The sequence below is a fragment of the Perca fluviatilis genome, chromosome 2 (assembly GCF_010015445.1).
Source record: "Perca fluviatilis chromosome 2, GENO_Pfluv_1.0, whole genome shotgun sequence".
In the NCBI taxonomy this organism is placed as follows: domain Eukaryota; kingdom Metazoa; phylum Chordata; class Actinopteri; order Perciformes; family Percidae; genus Perca; species Perca fluviatilis.
The window spans coordinates 30,657,057-30,682,257 of NC_053113.1; the positions used below are offsets into that span (position 1 = coordinate 30,657,057).

The 25,201-nt window shown below is 39.6% G+C and overlaps 2 protein-coding genes across 4 annotated transcripts; both read right to left on the reverse strand.

Moving 5' to 3' along the window:
- Positions 1-335: 335 nt before the first annotated feature.
- Positions 336-12,646, reverse strand: pde9al (phosphodiesterase 9A like). 3 transcript variants are annotated; one of them, XM_039821974.1, is made up of 20 exons: positions 12,575-12,646; positions 12,011-12,155; positions 10,408-10,478; positions 9,037-9,114; positions 8,667-8,710; positions 8,446-8,500; positions 8,068-8,138; positions 7,826-7,913; positions 7,644-7,722; positions 7,460-7,534; positions 7,271-7,357; positions 7,052-7,156; positions 6,694-6,776; positions 6,259-6,415; positions 5,942-6,055; positions 5,556-5,660; positions 5,285-5,413; positions 5,103-5,198; positions 3,401-3,477; positions 336-2,256 (listed from the first exon to the last, which is right to left on the reverse strand). In XM_039821974.1, the coding sequence occupies exons 2-19, from the start codon at positions 12,077-12,079 to the stop codon at positions 3,433-3,435; spliced, it is 1,551 nt and encodes a 516-aa protein (XP_039677908.1). In that variant the 5' UTR covers positions 12,080-12,155; positions 12,575-12,646; the 3' UTR covers positions 336-2,256; positions 3,401-3,432. The 3 variants fall into 3 exon arrangements, with proteins under 3 accessions (XP_039677908.1, XP_039677895.1, XP_039677902.1); XM_039821961.1 differs by having other exon boundaries at positions 3,401-3,483; XM_039821968.1 differs by lacking the exon at positions 3,401-3,477.
- Positions 12,647-16,199: 3,553 nt separating this feature from the next.
- Positions 16,200-25,079, reverse strand: hepacama (hepatic and glial cell adhesion molecule a). Its single transcript, XM_039793037.1, has 7 exons — positions 24,786-25,079; positions 20,448-20,795; positions 19,841-20,122; positions 18,284-18,374; positions 17,979-18,046; positions 17,781-17,851; positions 16,200-17,035 (listed from the first exon to the last, which is right to left on the reverse strand). The coding sequence occupies exons 1-7, from the start codon at positions 24,880-24,882 to the stop codon at positions 16,673-16,675; spliced, it is 1,320 nt and encodes a 439-aa protein (XP_039648971.1). The 5' UTR covers positions 24,883-25,079; the 3' UTR covers positions 16,200-16,672.
- Between the last annotated feature and the right edge of the window lie 122 nt (positions 25,080-25,201).

Sequence of the window (25,201 nt, forward strand, 5' to 3'; positions counted from 1 at the left end):
TTAAAAAATTCTTAAAAAGCATTAAATTTGACTTGAAAAATAGTGCAAGAACCCTGATAGAGACACTAAAATATAATAAAAGTAATGCACATTGTCTCAACTTGTCACAAAGAAACTCCATGCAGCATACGCTGTGCAGTTTTCTTTTCATGATAAGACAGCATGTTGTTTAATCAGAGCATTCCTGCATGAATGAATGTGAATGTTAATGCACTCTGTCATGCTATGTGAAGAAGGCGATGCATAATTACACTCATTCAAACGCTCACACTCAAATGTGTTTACTCACATCTCAACTGCAACACAAACATGTGGTCTACAGTTTTTTCTTTTTATTGCTTTTAAATCGTCAACTTACATGTATTGCAGATGTACGCACACAAACATCATGTCATGTTAATTCAACATAGACCATCAACATGTGAATAAAAAGTGATATTAATCAAATTAAGCTACAGACTAGAGGGGTAAAATTTAAGTTTAATTAATTATCCTACCTAATTTTGACATGCACAAACAAATAAAGTCTTTGGTGATTCATATTGTGTGCTACGTTGTGTTATTAATATGATTTCATCAGAGATATGCAGGTGGTTTTCAGTGTGTGTGAGGTGAGGCCAACAGGTAAGGAAATAATTGCTCTAGAGTTATTGGCAACATGTTGCCAAATAAAACACAGTAATAAAAACACTGTGGAGTAGCTGGAGGAAAACCACCCAGGTCTGATATGGCTCAAAGGGAAGCTGTGGAGAGAGAGAGAGAGAGAGAGAGAGAGAGAGAGAGAGAGAGAGAGAGAGAGAGAGAGAGAGAGAGAGAGAGAGAGAGGCGTGGAGCAGGCTGAGATAAGTGGCACCTTTGGGTGGTACAGAACTGGATAACTAGTCATATTTCAACACGTTTCTAGCCCTTAAATCTAAAATGGGGCAATAAAGTATGTATAGCTCATGCATTGTTACAGGTAGGGTCGTATAAAGCACCAGTCCTATGTCAAAAGGGAGAGGAAGTGAGTGAGGATGTGAAACAACAGAAATAAGTCAATTGAAGTTATTAACTGATACAACAGATACATCCCCATTACAACTAAGCCATCTGGTGATGAAGATTGTGTGATACGACTGAAAGCTCCAGAGAGAGTTAGTTGAGATTATTTTGTCAAACTACTATTTCCAAGGTCAGGAAGGAAATTAAATTTTATCCAAAGTGATATGTAACAAGTTACCTGAGAGATATAAAAAGCACAAATGAGGGGTTCATTTATGTCCATTAGTTGTGTAATAATTACAGCATTTTAACAGATATTTTCCCTTTTTGAAGTGCTCAGTCAGCAGGTCATTTTTTCACTTTACCATTGCTTCAACTCAAAGACAACTTGCGTCACTATGTGTGATCATTGTAAAGTTCATATCATGCTTATTTAAATTATTTATTATTATTTAAAAAGTGTATTTTACTGTAAACTTTTCCTCTAACAAACCTTGGTTAACATTTGTTGTTTTTAAATCTGTTCTATTAGATAAAGTGACTGACTTTAAACACTGAAGACACTCCGTTAGGAAATGTGTGTTGTCTTACCTTTATATAGAAGGACTCACAGTGGCGAGTCCTTTTTTAGGACACATTGTGTAACACCTTGGACATGTGCCATTACTGTATGTGGCTTTATTTGATTGAAAAGTGTTGAAGGTAAGATAATAAAGATGTATGATGGTTTAATAAGGTGCACCAGATCAATCAATCAAAATCAAAAAAGGATTGCTAAAGTGAGGTTAAAACATTCAGCTTTGGTGCATTTCATTCTTCTACTAAAAACAATTTGGAAAAAAAGTAACAATTGTGTGGAAAAAATTTGGAAAATACTATTCTGCAGCCATCATCATATGTATATATTTTTTAAATGAATGGTTATTAATCTTAAAATACTGTAGCTTTGTTTTTGAAGAAATGTGTCCTTCACTATTGAAATGAAATAAAATAAATAAATAAAATGAAATAAAAAATGTAAGTAGAAAGAACAACATAAACACCATACTATAGAAAGAGGTCAGCAGGTCCCTCTCTGTTACATCCAGTGCAAAAGTCTAAGTCAAAGGTCAAGATTCCACCTTGACGCCTAATTTTAGTTCAGTATGTAGCCAAGCAGTCTCTTTTCTCTCCCTTCTGATCCTGATCCATCCGCCAACACAGCCGAATGTCTTCACCGAGGCATCACTCGCATGTTTTAAAGTCTTTCCTGAGTGTAATTACAAAAGAAGACCCCTGCAATCAAAAAAAGAGCTTAGATTAGGTAGAGACAAACAGCAGGGTGTTAAGGAGGAAAGCTGAAACTAAAACTAGGTTTAAAAACAAGAGAGCTGTGCCTATCAGCACAAACCATGCTTGACCACCAAAAGTTTGGTTGGTCATCGTCCACCACAGATGAAGGCTATTGGACTGAACTTGCCTTATGGCGTTTTTCCATTATATGGTACCTGCTCGACTCGCCTCGACTCTCCGTTACGGAAAAAAAAGTCCCTGGTATCTAACAGGTACTTTTTTTAGTATCACCTCCGTAGAGGTTCCAAGCGAGCTGAGCCGATACCAAAAGGTGATGTGAAAACCTGCAGACTACTGATTGGTCAGAGAGAATCGTCACTAATCACTTCGTCATCATTGCTAGTGACAGACGAGGGTGTCCTGAACAAACCCGCCATTTTTAAATAGTAGCCAGTGTTTTTTTTTTCTTTTTTCGCTATGACGACCAGCCACGCTCACCTCAGGCATGAGGCGGTACTAAATCTGCAATGGAAAATGGCAGACGGGGCACCGTGGACGAGTCGAGTTGAGTCGAGCCCAGTAGCGTAGAGCTGGTTCTAGCAGTGGGTAAGCGCCTTTAGAGAGCTGTGAGTGAGAACTGGCCTCCCTGTGTGGAAAGTCAGAACGTACTCACATGGTGTTTAAGAGGAAAACAAATGAGCAACAACTTCACCACTTTGTTTTCAGCTGTGACAACAGCAAAATGTATGGAGACGTATTCTGTGATGACATTACAGGAATCAAAAATAATCAAAAATATGCTTATGTTTCTTTTTTCTTTGTCGGCAGTTTAACTTCTATACAGCCATGACCCTCGCACTTGCCAATAATTTCTCATGCTGAACCAATTTAGCTTGAGCCGACTAAATGGGATTACCCCCTTGGTTTTCCTTTTTGTGAGTAAATTAATATAAACTCCTTGGTGCAAGTTTAAAAGGCGAATCCAAAGTGATGAAAGTGCTGCACATTCCTAAAGGTGTGGCTTTTGTAGATAGAGTTCAGTACAGAGGAGAGTTGCTGTGCAGAGAGGCCAGAGAGAGGCAGGGACAGAGCGCACTCATGACACTAACACTAAAGTAAAACCAAGGAGTCAGTTGCTTTTACTTACACAGATACCATTGCACTCACTCACTGCAGAGCTTACTTCTTCTTCCCGCCTAATGACATATTTTCAGTTTTTTTCTTCTGTGCCTCATTGAACAAAAGACACACCTTTATGTTAGCAAGGGGTTTGTGTGTGTGTGTGTGTGTGTGTGTGTTGTGTGTGTGTGTGTGTGTGCGTGTGTGTGCGCGAAACCTCATGTGACACAAATTTCATAACTGACAATTGAGTGTTTGGTAGCTCCAGGTGAGAAGCTTAAATGACACTGTGTTGATTGACTTGGATTTGTTTTCTACGTGCCTCCTTCCCACAGCAGGAAACCTGTATTATTGCCATTTTTTTTAGACCCTTACACTTTGATGACTGTGAGTACCTTCAAGGCTAGACTGGCAGTGTACTACAAACCAAATTTAATTTAGAAAGGTTTTGCCTGTGATCGCTGCTTGTGTGTGCAGGCTCAAACCATTCCTATTCCATTCCAACATTGTTCTCTGCATCCCCTGAGGTCACAATATGACATGTTCAATATATGATTGTTGCCATAAAAATATCACAATAACTAAACTTAATATTCTGATATTGCTCTAATTTTGCTAGAACCAAAAAGTAAGTATTTTATTCAAATAATTATTCCTGACATTGTTTATGGAGCCAAAAATGTTCATTTTCGGAAATACGCTCATTGATGGAGCCCCTCGAACATGGGGGAGAAAGAAGTAGATATACTGTACTTTTGTGTTCTCCTGAAAAACTTTTTCAGTTTGGGGAAAACAAAGAAGAAAAAAAGTCAATGTACTTCTAGGTCAGTTTGGCACCATGGAAACAACCACAACAATGGAACACACCCACCCGTGGGAGAGGTTCATAAAATAGAAACCTCCGCGCTGGGGGGGGGGGGGGGCCACAGTGTTTTTTTTATCCCAACTTGAAAAAGTTTTGAAGGAACGCAAAAGTTTCTCGGGAGAATGCAAAAGTATTTATCTTTTTTTTTCACCCTTCTATTTTGTTTCTCCCCATCCCCACCTAGGTGCTCCGTATTCATTTGCTTTCTGGCAGTTATTTCTTGGCTGGGACCAGTAACTTTCTGGAGTCTCTGCTGGTTGCCTCGAGGCTAAAGGTAGAGGGCGTCGTATGCTCCACAGAATTTGTGATTTGTAATTGTGGGCTATATAAATAAAATTGACTTGCCTGTAACTGGAGCCAAGAGCCAAGAAAGTATAGAGAGGCAAGAAATATTACACTAAGTGTATTAAATAAGCATATTTCCCAAAATATCAAACTATTCCTTTGAATAATATTTTTTTCCTTTCAATTTTTTCACATTGTGAAACATCTCTTACTAACAGAAACACTGATATTTCAACTCTCACTACAGACTTACAATATCCAGACAATTAAATGTAATAGCCAGAGTAGACGGCAGGTAAATAAGAGGAGGTCAGAGAAAGTGTATGCATTGGAATAGCATGTGTGTGTCTATGTGTGTTTGTATGTGTATGTTTTAGCAATCTGGCTCATATCACATCTCCATCACAGACTCTAGCTTTGCTACTCACCACCTACATTTTGATGTATGTTACAAAGATAGATAGACAGATAGATAGATAGATAGATAGATAGATAGATAGATAGATAGATAGATAGATAGATAGATAGATAGATAGATAGATGAATGGAATGGAATAGAATAACATAGAATAGGTTCTACCTCTGTCATGGCATCATCAATCTGTTTCAGCTCCTCATAGTGGTCACGAGAGTCTCTTAAAGGTTGAACCATGATCTCCTCAATCTGAGGGAAAAGCTGTTGGACACCACAGTGAGAGCAAAACTTGCTAATCAGCGAGTGTGTTTGTAAAGGAACACATCTGTACAAACACATGATCCTACCTTCATGACAGTCTCAAACATTGGGATGAGGACAAACTTGATGAATCCAATCTGAGCAGTGGGTTTGGTGACTTTATCTCTGTCCATGAAGGGAGCCACAGGGAGACCCTCAGACTTCTCCCTGTCACTCTGGGAAGCACATCCGTGGGAATATTGTCATTTAGCTATTGCTTACAATGTACACATTTTTTTCTACATCTTGAGTTGACCTGATGGATTTTGATAATGGATTTCCAAGAGTTATGTTACATAAAGCTCCAGTTGAGGTCACCTGCATGAAGTACTCCTCCAGTAGGCAGTCCACCCATGGCTCAGCTACCTCAGTTGGCCTCACTTCGTTGGAAATGTCACAGCACTTGATTAAAACCATCTTCAGCTGAAGACACACGCACAGGTACACAAACATACATGCAGCACATACAAAAACACAGGATAAAGAAGCCTTTTCATCATCAGCACACATACAGCATCTACGGTATTTCTGTGACAACATTCCCAATTACACTAATACAATCCATTTGGCCTCTGCTGATCACAGCACACTCAACAGATAAAGGCCTGCTTGTGTTGAGGTCATGTGTTGCATGTGCAGTACGGTAAACAGCTGATGTCAGGTGGAGCTGCAACATGATCTTATAAGGCATAATGTATACATACACATGTCACATGCTCTTCGTTGGTGAAATCAAAGTTGTCCACTTTTTGCTTAAAGGAGTCTAGTATCTCCCCGTGTCTGGCCATGTCGGTGGCCAGAATGAGGGTGATAATTGTCTGGAAATATAAGAACAAAACCAAAAATCTGCTAGAAGATAGTTGCATGACAATTGCTCACATTTACAAATCAAAATAGTCTTCAGATGAAGAATTAATCAATAATGTACTGTATATGTCAATATGTTACAAGACTGTGCCGGATTAAGATAAAACTTAGCATGCTCGTCATGAATAGTGAGGGTTTTACATGTGCATCTCACCTGACGGATCTGTTTGAAGGCCTCAGGATCCACATTTGCAAAAATATTGCACTCAGGAAGAGAAAGGATCTGGAAGGCCACAGCACAGTGATGGTTCTCCAGCGGAGATATGTCGTTGTAGCGCACTGCCAGCTCTGTGTGGGCATTGATTTGGTACCTGGTAGATGGATGACATGGGTGAATGGATGAATTGATAGTATATTCCCATGAAGCGTCCCTGAAAAGATAGGTCCATGCCCGCCCAAAACGCCAACCAGAAACAACATGATAATCGGAATCAGTGTGTTTACATACCTGAACTCTCTCCATGCTTAACTAGTTTCACAGTTCATTGACAAAAGTGTTGTGCAGAGGATGTCAAAACATACTGGGGTCAACGGGCATCTGCAGTGCTACATCTTTCAACACACCTACAGACAGAATAGGGAGTCTTACGTGTTGTTGTAGCCAGGGTGGTCCAGGTCATGACACACTGCAGCTGTCATTAGAATGCCCATATCTGTGAGAGTCAGCTTCTCCTGCACAACAGTATAAATGTATAAGTATATAAGTGTTTAAGTATAAATTATTACAAATTGTCCAAAAAATGGCCAGTCTTGGTCGGTATTTCAAACGAAAAAACGACTTGAAATGTTTAATTGTTCAGAACTTAACCTTATCAGGAACACACAGACACACGAACACACACACACACACACACACACACACACACACACACACACACACACACACACACACACACACACACACACACACACACACACACACACACACACACACACACGGACCATACCTGTAGGTTGCAGAGGTGAATCATGCCATACATCATCTGACTAACGCAGAAGCAGTGGCGAAAGTTGTGGAAAGGGTTGCTACGGTAGTTCTCCTGAATCGCCAACTAGAAGAGAATTATTCATTCAGCGACTGACTGCAAACTCTTAAACCAAAAGTATTTCCAGCCTTGCACCATTTGAAAACAGTTTTGTAATGCCCTTTATTGCTCTAACTATACCAGCCAGCGTTTGAGTGTGATGGGGTTCATGTTGAATTCCTTCACCAGTCCCAAGTCATGGTACATATACTCCAAACAACTTAGCATCTGTAGTCACAAAGGAAGAGAAAAAACATTTAGACCTCAGACACGTGGATAACATAGAAAGGAAATGGCCTATTGAGTTCTGGAGCAGCAATGCCAACAAACCTCGTTATGTTCCCAGTGCCAGACATCGAATGTTGGCTTCTTGAGTGCCTCGACAGTCTCCTGAGACAGTGTGTACTGTATATGCCAAATAAACAAGGCCATCAGAACTTCAAAAGAGGCTGTAGAGATTCATGAAGTTAGCTTTGTCCAAAAGTAATGCAAGTAATAGTCCCAGTGGACACACCTTTGGGTAATTGGGGACATCTCGTCTAGGAGTTACCTTCTTCCCGTCGTCAAAGTTGTATTTGCATGGACAGTTTACTCTGAATTGAAAAGGAACGACATCCCAAAAAAGTTTATTTCAAATTAATTTAACACGATTGTGTTTCTGTTGACATCTGTGAGTAAGATGGTCTAATGTCTAACCTGCCACCACCTCTTGAAGTCATCTCATCTCGTAGCTTTTTCAGATCATTTTTACATTTCTCAATCTCCACCACCTTCAAGCCCTCCACTGAAGCAAGATGACAAGAGGTATCACAGTTTGGCTTCAGCGCAGTTTAGCTGCATTTCATGTTTTATTTACATCTCAGGTTGTATTGTATTGGAAAAGGATTTTCTGGGAGACTCTTTTCTTTAAACTACCTACTATAAAATGTACCACTTACATTCCACTCTCTTCTCCAGCATTGCTAGCCTGTTTGTGACCTCAGTCTTCAACTCGTTGATGCGAAAGGCTCTGTGAGAGGAAAAAATAGAAAAAGATAAGAGACTGAAACATACTTCACATGGTCCATTGGTCATAATGAAAAAGAAAATCTGGAATGGGGCCTACAAAATAAATGACAAAGGTGAAAGAACTGATTTAACTTGCCTCTACGGGTTGAAGCTCGTATTACCATAAGTACCTAGTGTCAGGTATGTATGTGAGTTATGTGTCAGTGGGTGGGGGTGTGTTTGTGGGGGCAAGGGGGTGGGTGAAGGGGGGGTGTGTGAAAGAGGGCAGGCTTCAGCCATGACATAATATAAACAACTGAGGCATTTACCTGCTGAACTGATCAGCCACCTGGGACAACACATTCTGAAACATGTCCTCCTTCTCTGCAGACATAAATGCACTCCTGATAAATCATCATGATCAGCTTTGGTATTTTCAAGCTCATTGTTACTTTCACAGTAGATGTGTTATTGTTGATGCATGAATGTGTGTGTATGTGTGTGTGTGTGTTAGAGTGAAAGGGAAATAAAGCTGTTGCTGACAGCTTACCTCCAAGTTGACCAGTAGACAGAGGAACAACTTTGTACAGAAAGCTGTGAAAAAAATCAGCGGAGCAGTTATTATGCCTAACAATTTCTTCATATTGTTCTTTTTTCCAAATATTGACAGAGCAATCTGACCACAACGTTCATTAAGTAGCCGTTGAAGAAGCTGTAACTCTGTAGCAGCTACTGAAAGAACCCTATGGTGAGATTGTTTTGTTAGCTACTGTTTCCAAGGTAAAAAAAATCTTTAAATCTTGACCTTGATTTTTAGAGTTTTGGTAAAAATGAAAATACATTTTGAAAAAGCATGACATTAGTAAAATGTTAAAATGGAATTTCTATACAAAAACAATATGATAATGCTGGTATGTTACTTTGGAGAGTTGGTGGGCATGGTTGGATCTATGGAGACCAAGGCTCCTTCTGGGTCCACCATCATGATGGCAGTGTTCCTGCAGTGAGAGGAAAAGTAAGTAGATATACAGCGAGTTTTATTCACTCTCCTTAATATTTTACACTATTTCTACTAAGTATTTAGAAAATGTGGACATTTTTTGCCCAGGGAGACTGTTAAATAGCGTTCGGGTTAAACAGAAATGATCCATACATTGCGTATACACAGAAATAAGTTTTTTTTTTGTGCTTTACACAAAACTATGTACATTTGACCTAGACTGTATTTTTTCCTACAGTATGTTACAAAGTTAAGTCAGTAAAGACTTTGGCTTGCTGAATGAAAGAGAAAGAGGGCCAAATGGATGAAAAATGCATGTATGTATTTATTTTCTTCAATAAAAGCAAAACAGAACTGAAGACAGACAGCGACTCCATATTGCATCTATCATTTATCGCTGTCTGCCTTGATGTGTATGGCTAATGCAGTGTGTCTGTCTGCCTATTGCATGCACATGCTCGTGTTCTTTGCTGCTTTATGCTGCTTTGTGATAGTTCTGAGGTTTTAGGGCCATTTTCAAGCACACCCAGAGAGCCAGATGGGGAGTGATGTCAGCCACATAGGGAGTGATGTCAGTGGCAGTTCTACATTGAATTACACCCTGGGCGAGACCCCCTTCGAGCGCCGCTCTAAATTGGGCACCTGATGGCTTTGACCTTTTCCTGTTCGTCTCTGTGTTTATTTGGCACTTGACAATCAACAGATTTCCCATCCCCCCCAACACTCACTCACGACCAGAAGTCAAGACTAAACCAATTCACCTTGGTGACCACATAATCGTTTTGTATTACCTATTTTTATTAGCCATTTCACACAATTCAGACAAACAAAAATGTGCAGGAACTACAGGCCTATATTTATAATATTATGATTGAAATGTGTGTTATTTCGAAGAAAGTCGAGGTGTGACTGACTTTAGCCTACTAATTCCATTAGAGTATTGCTCTATACAGTGGATCCTCCATTCCCCCCCTTGTCCATTCCATTTGGGAGACCCAGAGGTGCACTGTCCCCCTCACCCCCCTCCCCTTCACACACAGCTTCTGTGCATGGCCTTCTCAGCAAGCAGGGACGCCTGCAGCTGCAGGGTGCGACAATTTGCCAATTCCCCAGTGAAATGATAGATAATAGAAAACCTCTTTGCGGTGCAGAGGATTTTGTTTTGTTTTAAGTGCTCGTTCCGCCCCCCATGTGTCATGAAGCGGCTGCCCGCTTCGCCCGTGCCAAAAAACAGTGATCTACATGTGAAAAAAAATAATTGAGATAACAGTGAGAAAACAAAACAACAAACCTGGGAATGTGAGATGAGGAACACAGAAGCTCCTTGATGTCACAGGGGCTGCAGTGCCGACTGAACACCACCTGTGAGGTAAACACATTTTGTATAAATTCATATGACGGAAATGATGGCAGAAGACCACTACTATATACATTGGTTGAACATAGTAGTGGTAACATGTTTAGGAGATACCCTCTTCTGTGGCCCACAAATCCAACACAGTGCAATCTGTGTCTACATGGTTTCCCAAGGCACACCTGCACACAGACAGCTGCTGTGGTTTGTATATAAGGCCTCAGTATTCTGACAGGGTGGAAGGGTTGTCGCATTTCATGTGTTTTGTTTTACATATGGGAACATAGAGGGTTGGCTCGTTTTATGGTTGACTAAGGTCAAGTCAGCAGAGAGACCAATGAGAGAAAGAAAAGGACAGCTGGAGTGTTAGTGTTCATGGAGCTGTTGGAGATAGCAACAGTATCCATGCCTGTCATGTAACCAGCCCGGTTTATAAAACTTAGTACAGTACATGCATAGAGATTACAAAATCTGTCTGTGGAAGGTTGATAACAAAGAGTAAACTGCGTGCAAAAACTGTGATCTCACATCTTGAAGGGAGCAGGTGTAGCAGACAAACATTCAGCCTCAGGCTGTGGGCTCGGGGCTCTTGAACAGACATGTGTCATCGCCAGCTCTCTACTTGAAGCACTCTGCATCACCAGATCAACAAGTGTTTCATTTATCTGGCAGCATGTTTGGAACGCAGAAACATGAAACCCAAGGCTTACACCATTTGCCACGACTGTTTGAATGATTGCCGTTATGACTAAAACTCTGAAATAAATCAGTGCTACACTTTATTTAGCATTCTATTTTTTTTTTCACCACTGTTTATTGGCTTAATTGCTGATTCTATAAAATGAAGCAAAAGGAAAGAATGTAAATCCATATTTTCATTCATACACAACAGAAGTGTAAGGCAGCAGAAATTAATGCTGGTGTGTGTAAGCTGTTAACAACAGGTGTTGTTTAAAGTTGGTTTTATAATTATTATAATACCCATTATTCAATTCTCAATGTCTTAATGTAAAATTAAATAAATAAATAAAAATGTAACTGTAGATGAGTCCCAACTGCATGCATTTAAACATACTTTGGAATGTATTGCCAAAAAAATCCATACAACATTAATTCAAGTATTTTCCATTAATTGATTGATTTATTTAACTACAGATCTATATCTATATTTTTGGGTCATATTAAATCTATATTTGTTTGCATTTATTACCAATCCTATTTACAGTATATAAACAGCAAAAATACAACATGATAAAGTATATATATATACTATAAAGTTTAGACTACAAAGACATAGACTATAAAGTTTATAAGTTTAAAAGTATTAAAGTATAAAGTTTATATATATATATATATATATTATAGACTTTTATAAACTTTATAGACTTTTATAAACTTTTATAAACTTTATAGTCAAACCAGCTCATTTCACACAGCAGAAAATGTTTTTAGTCACATTGTATTTGTAACAAACAGGGAAGACTGAACAGAATAAAAAAAAAAAACAGAAATAAAGCCTTTTCACTGGAATTAGACACACCTTTTGCACTTTCCCATCCACATCCAGGTAAATGGTTTTAGGGGCATAGGAGGAAGAGCTGGAGCCCATGTTGACCTCCTTCTCCTCTCTCAAACACCCGCAAAGATTCTGGCTCGAAGCCCTGATCGACAAACCTGATGAGCCACTAGAGATATTGGAGATATTAGATATATAGATATTCTTTTCTGTTATTTCGTGCAGAAACAGCTGAGTGTACCGCAAATGCCTTATAAAAATAGTAAATCATGACAAAAGAAGATAAGAAAACATCAGCAACAGGTGTGCATGCTCAGTTATCTGTCAACAATTTCAAATGACATAATTCTCAAGTTTTTGCTGTTGCCATTCTCAAGTTTAAAAGAAAGAAAAAACAAATACAAATATAAAAGAAACCCAAAAAATGACCATGACAAATAAAACATGAATATTTTCCATAATACACAGTCTGTTTTCACAATTCAATCAAATACTAAAACGTTTTCTTTCAATGTAAAACAAAAAACATAATTGTACAGTTTAAATAAATCACAGTCAAATTAATTGAACAAATGCAAGAGCACTCACAGTGTCAGCGATGCAGCTTTCCCTGTGGATATGAAAGGTAATGTCCCAGGTGCTGAGGATGAAGCTGACTCACATGCAGACGCACAGATGCAAATACACAAATGGAGAGCTACAGGGGGAGAGGATGTGGTGTGATAAAAAATAAAAAAGGGTATGTGTAAAGAAGAAGATGGAGTAAGTATGAATATAACTGGCCCTTTTACTCTTGTAAGGGATGTCAGTGGAACAATGGAAAAACCCTAAATGCACAACCCACAGTTGTGTAGGTCTTTTACATGCGCTGTTCACACACTTCTTATCTGCATAGTCTGATTCACTGTGTCTCATAGGGGGGGAAATACACCAAAGCATTACATCTTCATCAAATACTGAACATTAATTGTTAACTACACAGCTATCTGATGGAAACCTGGCTAGATAAATATATTTTATGCATGTGTTCTGTTGAATACAGCAATTATTACTGGCCTAAAAGGCACGCAGGCACAAAACATAAATTTTAGCACCCAACAGTAGATGGAAGATTATATCTTATCAGGGGATACCTCATTTCAAACAATGCTTTGTTCTTTCTGACAGCCACTGAGTTGCATGAGTGCTGAATTGCATATACATGTGTGAATGTGTTTTATGTATGTTGCACATTGCCTCCACCAAGAAGGTTAAGGTTTTAGTTTGGTGTATTTGTTAGTTTGTTGGTTTGTTTGTCTGTCAGCACAATTATTGAAAACTACTGGCCTGATTGTTTACTTAATTTGGTGGGTGTAGCATGGGCCAAGGAAGAGTGCATTCAATTTTGGAGCAGATCTGAATCATGGGGCGGATATACAAATTATTTTTCACTTTTTGTTAACATTGCAAGATAGGGCATTTGTGCTGCATTCATGTGGTTTTAGAATAATTGAAAAAAATGAGTTCCCCACTGGGAAAATTCATACCGCATTAACATTGTGAGGCATGCCTTGGCTGAAGTGTGTGCTATCCGAGTGCCCTTCTACAAACGTAGTTTTATATGTATTTGTGTTTGTTTTAGGCGTTTGTGTTTGGGTGTACGTGTGTGTGTGTGTGTGTGTGTGTTACCCTCCCCAGTCCACTCATCCACTTGTTGAGAACAGGTCTAGCAGATGGTTTTGTCAGACAAGTTCACCATAGCACTTGAGAAGATTTCGAAGTGAGGAATGACTTTTCTTTATGCATTTCATTTAATTTCATGTCATGTTAATTCTCCTTATTTTTATAGCCCAAAATCGCAACATCTCCCTCCATTTGTCTTGGGGGGGCTTTACAATATGTAGCCTTCAACATTTGTCTTGAGAACCTCGATTTGGATAAGGAAAACAGATTTACTCAGAAAAAAGAAAGACACCAAAGAGGGGCAACAGAGGAGGGATCCCTCAACAGCAGTGTGGAAGAAGTAATCTGGCCCATAAAGCTAATATATTAATATATATTACAATAAATTAATACTGATAATACTGGTGCATCAGTGTATAAGAAGTGTTTTTCCTGTTGGAGCGTTTTTTTTAAACATGTTATACACAGTTAGACAAGTATTAAAATACAGTGGTTCTCACCCTAGGGTCCTCCCTCCTGAGACACTAGATGAATGTAAAGGGTCGATAGATGATTAATAGAGTAGAAAAGAAGAATAAACTAAGTCCAGGTACACACATTTGTATTAATTCTTTGGACGTTTCTTCTGATCTTTGCTTTTTTTATTTTTTATATTGGACAATTTGACCTCTTTGGGCCTAGAAAAGTTAAATGAAACTCTCTGAGACGTTAAAAAAGGAAATGTCTCTTTGGTGGAACTGACAACAACTCATAGACATCTGAACCGTGACAAGGAACCCCCGCTTTAAAAGATTGGGAACCACAGGTTTAATATTTAACAAGGCATTGCATTTCACATACTTATTATATGTTTTAATGTTTCAAAATTCTAATCTGAAACGTAACAAGCAGCTACAGCTCTGAAATAAATGCAGTGCCTGAAATGTAGGAGTGGTAACATAAAAATACTCAAGTAAAGTGCAAATACCTTCTACTTAAGTACAGTACTGCATACTTAGTTTTCACCACTGCATGACAGACAGTCAGACAGACAGACAGACAGACAGACAGTTAGACACACAGAGAGTTAGACAGACTGTGGATGAGAGAAGACACTGGTAGGACTCTTTTGTCCATTTCTTTTGTCCATTGACCCAAATAAAGTAATGACTACTGCAGGTCGTGACACAAGACACACTAGATACAAGCTTTCCAACAATAAAGTCACCCTCCTATTCTGGGAACTTCATCACACATCAACAGGCTGGTATGAACAAGGACATTAGATGCAAGGCTCGATGAGGCAATAAAAGGAAATAATTCATTAGAGATGCAGAGCATCATACATCAACTCTATTTAAGTCATAGGACACCTACTCTCCACACGCTTGCAGATAAACAGAAACATGTGCTGTATGCACACAGAGGTGATGATCCTGCTCCCCAGAGTCCAATTACTGCCTGGGCTTCCAAGCTCCTCTGCCACTCTGGAGGAGAGATGGAACATGATAGGACAGACTGCATGGCTAATAAAAACATGACATCAAAACAGATTAAAAGCAATTTCCAAGCTCAATAAAAACTACTATCATTTTCTGAGTAAATTTCCATTTACTGTAAGCCACAAGCAATTATGCACATGTTTGTGTGCTTGCTGGTCTGTGCTTGTGTGTGCCTGCGATGCTGTATGTGTATTCATGAGTCTGTGTGCCAAGGAATAAATTGTATTTGAAATAGAACAAAGACGGCAAAGCACAGATCAAAACAGGCGGATCTGATTTGCAACCACAAGACTCATCACACCAGTACCGGAAGATACATTTCAGGATAAAAGCAATAAATCCAATCATGCAGATCTTAATGACAAAAGATGTCCAGCTGGACCTCTGAAGGGAACACATTATCCTGATAATAGTGATCGACAAGGCCACTTTGGGTGTGCGTCTTTGTGCGCATTAGTACACCCTTTCACAAGTTTGTACCTCACAATCATTCAGCACTTCTTTTTATGCTTCCTGACAGTGTTTCTTGTGCAGTGGAAAAAAAGAACAACATGCAATATATTGGGGATAAAATAAACCCCATATTAAGTAATCATTACTCTAATGCATGGATTTCCAGGAACAGTTTTTCCATAATTAAGAAGAGTCTGTTAGTCAACCAGTTGGGCATGGATGTCGCTTTAGGTAAAGCAAAAGAGCAAAACAGTGGTAACACACACAATATACTCCAAAATGGCATATGTCAACTGCTACATTTTATGGATTAAAATGGATTAAAAAAAATATTTAGGGTTAAATCTCTTTCTGACAACTGTGCATTGAAATACAGTAGTTAAAGAAATGTGTGGGCGACACCTAATGTACTAGAAAGGAATTACGCTCACACTCAAGAATGGCAGATCACATTCAGCTCCCTCACAAAGACAAAAGACAAGTGAAAGCATTTCTACTTTGTGGTATTACTTTGTTGAAACACTGATTAAAATACAATACAGTTCAGCCTAAAATGAATGTTTTTGTAGCAGAGTTGTGGTGAAAAAAGTGTTACATAACTGATGACAAACTACAAAGTATTTAAACAGTTTTTATTACCTTAGGTTATACGATGACCTAATGTTGAATAAGAATATACTTTGTAGTTTAATTGTTTAAAAAAAAAAAAACACCTGACCCAAAACTATTAACTTACATATGTACAGGTATTATCAAAAGTTCCCAGGAAAATTCATAGTTCATCAAGAAGCAAAAAATATACCAGAGCTGGAAATTCTTTACTGTCTCAGCATCATATACATTATATACTACGTGCTGGTGGACAGAATATCATTTTTCAAATGACAAGATAAAAGACTACAGAAATATTGTGCATAGCCGTAGAGAAATACATGATAAATAATGGCATATGAAGAATTAGCTGAAAGTGAACTCATCGCTTAACCTAGTGCATCAAATCCATTATCTTCGTAACAGGGTGAAACAGAAGACCAACAAACTACACATGTACTTTACATATCACAGAATGAAAACATACATTAAGCCGTTGTCACTGCTGTGATGGACAGTGAGTCTGATCACAAGGGTCAAGACACTCTGCCTCTACAGGCAGGTGGCTGGTTGGGATGCCTACTGGTGGACGGGCTTTTCTTATCGGGCTGAAACTGCGCGGAGATGAACAAGGAGAGTGAGCAGGGGAGCGGACTGGGCGCAGGGGAGGACCTGGAAGGGGTTGTGGGAGAGGCTGTGCCAGTGGAGATGGGCAGCGGGGGTATCTGCGAGGGGCAGACCAGATGGGCCGATCAGTTCTGTTGGAGGATGGGGGAAGCACTGGAGCATAGGTAGCAGGGATATTCATTTCTGATTGGACGGCAACATTGCCAGAACATTCTTCCGAACGCTCCATAGTCTCCTGAAACAAGATGAAGATACACGGGTTAAAATCATCATCAGCTGTAGTGTTGTCTATGATTCTCATTTTTATGAAGCCATAAGTTGTAAAACATCTAAACTGGTGCTCTGTGGATGTTGGTCTGCACTTTGGTCCTGAAATATCTCAACAACTAATTCATTAATTGCCATGAAATTTAGTAGACATCCATTCGTGGTCCCCAGAGGATGAATCCTAATGGCAGTGATAAATTCATACTTTTTCTACAGCACCAACAGCAGGTTGGCATTTTTGATTTTTAAGGAAATATTTTATTCTATTCTATATTCTAGATGCATTAGCACAATGTGATTGCAGACTTAGTGGTGCCCAGAGGATGAATCCTGAATGACTTTTGTGATCCCCTGATTTTTACACTTGGTGGATTGCCAGGACATTTGATACAGACAAACGTGCCTCCCCGGATGAATTGCAAAAATTTTATGATTGTTGGACTTCGACTTCTTACATTTTTTACCTGCAAAACTAATGGCATTTTCATCTGCCTCAACTGTACTTTGTGTTTATTGCTAACTGGCAAATGATAGCATGCTAACATGAGTAACTATAATAGCGAACATGGTATGTTACCATTGTTACGGTAAGTACAGCCTCACAGAAATGCTAACATGGCTGTAGACTAAAGTCTTGTTTTATTGTAAAGCTTTCAATGGCTCATATCATTTAGATGCTAGATGGAAATTTTGGTCATAAAAGTTTGACTTACATCTTCATTGAGAACATAAAGAGGCATGGGACTCCTTCGGCCAAGTGTTGTTGGTTTGGGAACAACATCAACTGCAAAACATATATATTTATTTTAGTATTGTTTGATATTCTGCTGCCTAGTAAACACTTTAATGTGCAAAATTGTATATATATAAAAGGTGTTGTACACATTTAAAGATCTTTAACTGTTGCTCACCATCATGGCCATGTTCACTCTGCTCCAGATAGATGGGAGCTCTTTGGGGGACAGGTCGATGTTTCTTTCTAAAGCAGGAAAAAAAAACACATCGTAGTTCATAAAAGCTACAGGTCACTGAATTTATTACTTTTTCACCAATTTGTCAGTGTATAGTTACACTTTTGAGCTACTTGAGATTCTAGTCACATCGTCAAGTGCAATATCAAAGCCAATGAGAGAGGGAGGGAGAGAGAGGAAGTAAAAGAGGTAGAGAGAAAGAGAGGGGGGTAAAAAGAGGACAGAGAAGAAAGAGTAGCTCTCACTTGGATGGTTTCCAACAGGCACACACTGTCACCAGGGTGATTAGGAGGAATATGCCCCCGGTGGACAGGATGATGTATAGCGAGCTTCGTCCTAAACCAGAGTGATACACAGAGGTAGACAAAGACACAAAGGAAGAAAGAAGGAAAAAAAAGAAAGAAAGTGGGAGAAGTTTGTGTCAATAACAGCAGGGGAATGGAGTTTCTATCTCACTGAACCGCTGACTTGTACCTTTGCTTCACATATAACTTCAGAGCTTAACAAATATATTGCATGCAAAACTTCATGCCAATCTCAGAATCCGAATCAGATTTATTGGCCAAATAGTTATATAGACACATACTGTACAATAGAGACAACAATATACATATAGGCACATATCAACATAATATACAAAAATACAAATATACAAATAAGACATAATATAGAGAGCGTTGTACCGAGGCTGCCATCTGCGGCGCCATCTTGTATCTTACTTTCTTACTATTCCTATTTTTCTCTTTGATAGTGAAAAAGTAAAGTTTACAGGATTAGATGAAGTTGTGTCTTCACTGGTATAAATGTGTCAATTTGGAACATCCTTTTTTCTTTCAAATTATATGTTTATGGAACAAGCATAACATTCTTTTGTTGTTGTTTTATTACTCTTTTTTTTGTTGACATCGCTTGCCAAGTCTTTTAAGTGTGCTGGCATGAATAAGGTGCAGTGAAGTAGCACATTAGGGTAGTCTCTTTGAGACTTTGTGCCGTGCTGCTATGCATACAGAGGGAAAAGAGAGCCGTTTGAGGGCCTGTCTCTTCATGCAACACATCATAGTACAGTGATAATGAAGTCAGGATTACTGAAGTCCACTGAGGCAAAGCGTCCTCCCCACCTGCCTTCTTTTACTGCTCCCTCCTCATAAATAACTCTCCATTCATTGGATTAGACTGCCTTTCCCTCTCTCTCAGCGCGACATGTCGCCCTATGCTGGCGCCCAGTAACAGCCGCTGTGGGTCAACTCTCAGGCTCACAGTCTGGATTTGCACTTGTTGTAAACAACATTGTTGGAGAGACAGGCATGCATGTGTACGGGTTGGCATGAGATGATAATTGCTTCTGCTAGCTACTGAAAATGGATGGTTGTTGAACAATGAGATGCAATATATCCAGTCCCCATACTCATTATTACATTGGTTGGTATTTATTAGACCAAGAAACCAGTGTTGGAATGTAAGTAACAACATTTACTCAAGTAAAATGTGTTGTTAAAATGCGTACACATTATTACACAGGTAACAATAATCCAAAATTATAATTTGTAACAATTTAACAGCAACAGGGTAATTCTGCATCTCATTTGACACTGTAAGTACATTTAGCTGATTCTGTATGTTTATTTAACATTTTGTATGCAGAATGTTTACTTGTTGTGAAGTGTTTGCTATTTTTTTATTTAAGTAAAAGATCGGAATACTTCTTCCTCCTCTGCCCATCTGATGTTACTATACCATCATCTCTTCATCCTAAAGGTCAACTTGTATAACTTGAGATCCTACCGGTGTAACATGCCACCTACTGTAGACAGTGAGCCTGACAGGCGTGCTCTTCATGCTGCTGATGGGGTTCTCCACTGTGCAGGCGTAAATGTCATCATCTGACATCACAACGCGTGAGATGGTCAGCACTTTTTGGTCATGTGAAAGCAGCAGGCGTGTGTCATTGGTCAGCACCTTGCCTCCCTTCAGCCAACCGTAGATGGGCTTTGTGCCGTTATTGTGGGAACAGTGGAGGTTAAACTGCTCGCTCCACTCCAGGACGGACGAGGCTATCATCTGGATGTAAGGTTTGGACACGGCGACTGAGACAGGGAGACAGGACAAAAACACAGGGGGGCTTGAGATTGAATATTCAAAGATACGAGAGGGTGGTTGAGCTCTAGTTAGTGGAATCCTAGTTAGTGTCTCAAAAAGAACACTACCAACTCTGTGAATCACTGCGTATCATGTTCTGAAAAAAACTAAACTCCAGTATTACAACTACACTCTCTTGGGCAAGATAAGGTATTTTCAACTTGTATTGATTTTCTTTTAGCTTCATAACTCCTATTCCGTGTTCTGCTCAGACTCACATATTTTGAAATAAGAGAGAACCCTGCTCTTTGAAAGCAAGGTAATTCTGCATACCATCCACAGTGAGCTCAATGTAGTGTTCTCCAGTGAAGGTGTCATCTGTGATGGAGATCTCGACTTCGTACGCCCCTTCGTCTGACAGCTGCAGGTTGTGAAGCAGAAGTGACCCATTCTCAAACACCACGATACGGTTGCGGTACTCTGGCCTCAGGTTCCCTATGATGTCTGTTCCTATGGACTGCACAACAGTGATAGGTTTCTCTTTGTCCCGCTTTAGCTGCCACTTAATCACAGGCTTGTCTGAGCTGCTGCTGGAGTAGCTGACTGACAAGAGGGCCTCTTTGCCCACGGTGCCCCTCACCACCTGGGTTTGGCTGGTCACATTCACTCCTGACACCTCACCTGGAAAAAAATCAAAGAGACGATAGTGAGGTCTCGAACTGAGTAGCCAATAGATAGGAATACAGGGATAAGAAGGGGTTGTTGGGGGTAATACAAGGTCTGTCACTTTGTAGCCTTTGATGCCCACACGCAGTGAAACAAGAGAGGACTTGTGCAAAAACACACTAATTACTGCTACACTAATTACTACAATAACTAGAACAAACAGAAATGAAAAATAAGATTAGCAAAGGGGCATGGATACTATGATCATGTACAATAATAAAGTACATTCACACAGGGTAAGTACAATATTACGGTACTTAGATTTTACGTGAATATTCATATTTTTTAGGGTCAATAGTTTCCACCAGTGTTGTATTATGTATTAGAAATTTAATTGTAGTTTTTACTCTATTTATTTGATTTCTGTAGTGACTTGTTCATTTGCAGAATTGGTTTTATCTTATTTTACGACAAGCCCTCATAAGTGTTACGATGTTAGAGCTTGAACTTCCCATCAGTATGTTGTTATAACTGTTTTAAATAGTGAAACCACTTGAAACATTAAAATACATCTTACACGGTGATCCATTCATAATCAAAAAAGTCAATGTTATTTTATTGTTAATTGCTGGTTTTACTTTACTGGTCCATTTTTGACAAGATCACCAGCTCACGATGCAAGAGGGTTTAAAACATCAAACGTGGAGAAAAAAGACTGCACACCCTGGTCCAATGCAAGTATCCAATTTTTAAATCTATTTTTTTAATAAAGACTTGCATTCAACCTAAATTGCAGAGGCTGCCTTTGTCCACATTTTATTTGTAACTGAAATTTGAAAAATTATGAATAGTTTTCCATTATGCCAATATTGCTTTTCTAGTACTTTTCCCCACCACTGCTAAAAGATGAGACAGTTATGTAAAATCCCCTTTTTAACAAATTTTACATTCCATCCTATTTACTTTGAATAGTTTAGATTAGGTAAGTAGGTAGGCCTGTACATACATAATATTTTCATATTCCTAACTGCAAGAATTGCAGTTCACGGAGGTTGCCAGGTTGAGAACGCAGCCTCCTATGTTTACATATACACCAATATTCCACTATTATTCCAAATATGACAATATTCTGAATTTGATACAGGTCATGCAAACAGCCTATTCCAGTTGGATATTCCGAATAAGGCCTTTTTCTGAATATAGCATTTTCTGATTAAGACAGATATTCCGGTATTATTCTGGTTTTAGAGGCATTCTTTGGACATGTACACAGCGCATTCGGAATATGCATCTCAGTCCGAGTTTTTACCGCAGGCTTATGGTCAGTTCTGTGTGTTGCTATGTTTGCTGTACAAAAACAAAAGACAGTTAATACAAGTCTGCAGACCGATGGTGAACTTAGAAAAAATCATATTTTGCACGGCTACATATGAACGTGAATATTGGTGGAATATTCACTTTCATTAGCCATGTAAACAGCTTAGTCGAAATATTGTATTTTTTGGAGCAAGGGCAAAACCCGGAATATTATGTGCATGTAAACATAGTCACTGATGCAAGTCTCACATAGCAGCCGAATAGCTAACGTTAGATGCTGGCTATGTTGACAGTCATAAAAGCCCGTACTCACGCGCAGCTCTGTACCCGTCTTAAAATTATGGCAAGAACCGCTAAAAACACCAATACCTCGTTGTCCTCTCTACCTGACTGACAGACACATTTTACCGGATTAAAATTATGGCAAAACCACTAAAAACGCTACTACCTCGCCGTCCTCTCCACGCAACTGACTGACACACTTTCTTGGCACAAAAGCGGAGTTCTCTCTTAAAATTACTGCAACAATCGCTAAACTCACGTCCCCGCTACCGGACTGACGAACACACTTTCTTGGCTTAAAATCACTCACTGTTGGTCAGCTACGGCTGCTGAACAGGCCACACGGTTGTTTTGCCAAAGTTAAATTGCATGTTTCTATTATGAGGAAGTCCAACTTGCGGTTTCTGTCATAAGTCTGTCAAGGTGGTTGTAAACAGCTGTAGCCACTTGCCTGGTCCTCTGGTAACATTAGCAGTTATCACGTGTTAGCATGGCGGCGTTAGCTAGGACCAGTCGGGATCACTTCACTGGTGTATCGCATTGTAAAGAAGAAAAGAAGAAGAAGAAGAAAGAAGAAAAATTGTTTTTGTGAGTAACCAACTCGAGTACTCTATATAATTCAATGTGAGTACACAAATGTTAAAATGACTGAAAATGCCCGTCCCTAGTAGCCGTGATAAATTAGCCTGCATTTTAAATTAGCTAACGCTGCGTCCTTTTGGGGTCTAAGCTGTCTCCAATATTTCCCCAGGTTTTTCTCTGGTCACGCAACTGTTAGAAACACTGAGGTGTTTTAGGAGAATCTATCTCCGTTGATCCCGTTCGTTTGTTTGCTGCTTCCATGGCGTTTTTACAGGTATATCTGGCAACCCGGCCCAGTTGTCAAAATGGGCAGTTGATACCAACACAGAGGCCAAAACACAAACAGACATTCTGTCATGGACTGGAAATTTCAAAGGAGAAAATACTGGCTGCATTGTTGTCAGAAAAGATAGTATTTCAACTTAGCATCTTTCCTTAATATCTGATGACATATTGTGGTCATTTTTGGATTTAATACAGTAAATATATTAGGCCTACATATTGCACCTTTAAAACAGCCATTAGTCAGCTTACTGTATGCCACCCACACAAACAAACTCATATGCACACACGTTGCTTTTCACTAATCACTGGTCTGTTTCTCAGAAACTCCTCCCAGGAATTCCTCATGACCCCTCGTAGTGAACAAGTATACTCTAATTCTGATTTGTGCTCCCCAATTATCCTCCACCTCCCACAGTGCTACAGGGATAAGGTATTACAGTGTGAGCCACATTTCATCCTTTATAGAAGAGCCCTGTCTGGGTAACCAAACACAGCAAAGCTATTATGTTCACAGCGGAGATTCCTATAACTCAGCAGCGGCTGAACACATTGAGGTCTAAACATTGGATGCGGGCCTGTGAGGGGCATCCTACTGTTAGAACCTCAGTGATGGAAAGATCAACCTAGAAAAGAGGGAGGAGAGAGAGTCTGCTCTGTTCACTATTCTTCGCAGTGAGGCCGTTAGCAGGGCATCGCCTTATTACCGTGGTAACCATTTGGTTCGCCTGACAGGGGTTGCCGAGGCGATAAGACAAAGGGCATGATTGTTGGAACTAGTTTCCTCCCTTGAAAAGAGTGAGAGAGCGTTAGAGAGGGAGAGAAAGAGAGAGAGAGTAGGTCTTTGTCACTGGTGAAGTTGGAGATAGACACTGGATCCAGTGATTATACAAAAACTGGGTAAACTGTGCCCATAGTAGGGTTATGAAATTAAATCACACATTTAAAAAAAAAAAACTCCACATACTCAACTTTTGACATCGCTTTAGCCCTCAAATGAATTCCTCTAAAGCTTCCCACACTCAAAAAAGCAGGCCCTGCCCTATTCACCAGCTCTGCACAAACACTTATATCAAGTTTTGCATCCCACTTAACCTACACATCCCCTTTTACACACCTACAACGGACACTCCCGGCTCTTTTGAGCTCGTGATGGGGGCCCAATTGAGAGCACCACCCATGAACGAATCCATTGTGCTGCCAGCCCTTGGAATACACGGACAATAAAAAACAATCAGCAACTAACTTAACCTGGATTAACTTTACTTCAAAAGGAGCAAGAATTAGAGTTTTGATGTGATTTTCAAGTGACACAAAGAAAGAAACAGACTTTAAAATAAGACAATTAAAAAAATGTGTTAATTGAAATGATAGTTAGCCTACTGATAATGGGCCAAGACAGGTTTTTCTTTGCTTGTTTATAAACTTTCAGAATAGAACAATTTAATAACAATCAATTTGCTTGGTTGGTTGTCATCTGAAAGATAGCACAGTCTGGGTAGATTATCTTCTCTGGATATCCTAACAAATGTTTGATCTTACCTGTGAAGAGAAGGAGGAGGAGGCCAACGATCGTCAGTAGTGGAGGAATGTCAGTAAAACTGTCGCCTGTAGAAGAGGTCTTCCTCTCCACCTTCATCTTGTGTCCTGGGCAGAGTCTTTCTCCCACTTAGTGAGCATGGTTTATCCACTCTGGGCACGTCTCTGCGGCTCAACACTTTCTCCACTGCCTGCCTGCCTGCAACACTGGCCTCTGCCTGGTCACACTGAGCCCCACTCTCCTCACAGCACCCCAGTCACAGCCAACAACAGCCAACTGTGTGTGTGTGTGTGTGTGTGTGTGTGTGTGTGTGTGTGTGTGAGACAGAGACATAGTATAGATGAGCTCCTCTCTTCCACTCCAAGTTGCTCTTTCTGAAAGGAGCTCAAAGAAAACAGTGTTTGCTTTTTCAGGCAAT

Excerpts from the sequence above, each read along its gene's own strand:
- pde9al (XM_039821968.1), bottom strand. The coding sequence starts at position 12,079 with ATGGGCTCCAGCTCTTCCTCCTATGCCCCTAAAACCATTTACCTGGAT. Across the intron at positions 9,115-10,407 it reads TCCTCATCTCACATTCCCAG|GAACACTGCCATCATGATGG; the intron begins GTTTGTTGTTTT and ends CTCTCACTGCAG. Across the intron at positions 7,358-7,459 it reads GGCACTGGGAACATAACGAG|ATGCTAAGTTGTTTGGAGTA; the intron begins GTTTGTTGGCAT and ends TTGTGACTACAG.
- hepacama (XM_039793037.1), bottom strand. The coding sequence starts at position 24,882 with ATGAAGGTGGAGAGGAAGACCTCTTCTACAGGCGACAGTTTTACTGAC. Across the intron at positions 20,796-24,785 it reads CCTCCTCCTTCTCTTCACAG|GTGAGGTGTCAGGAGTGAAT; the intron begins GTAAGATCAAAC and ends ATTTTTTTCCAG. Across the intron at positions 18,375-19,840 it reads TGTCAGGCTCACTGTCTACA|GACGAAGCTCGCTATACATC; the intron begins GTAGGTGGCATG and ends ACTCTGGTTTAG.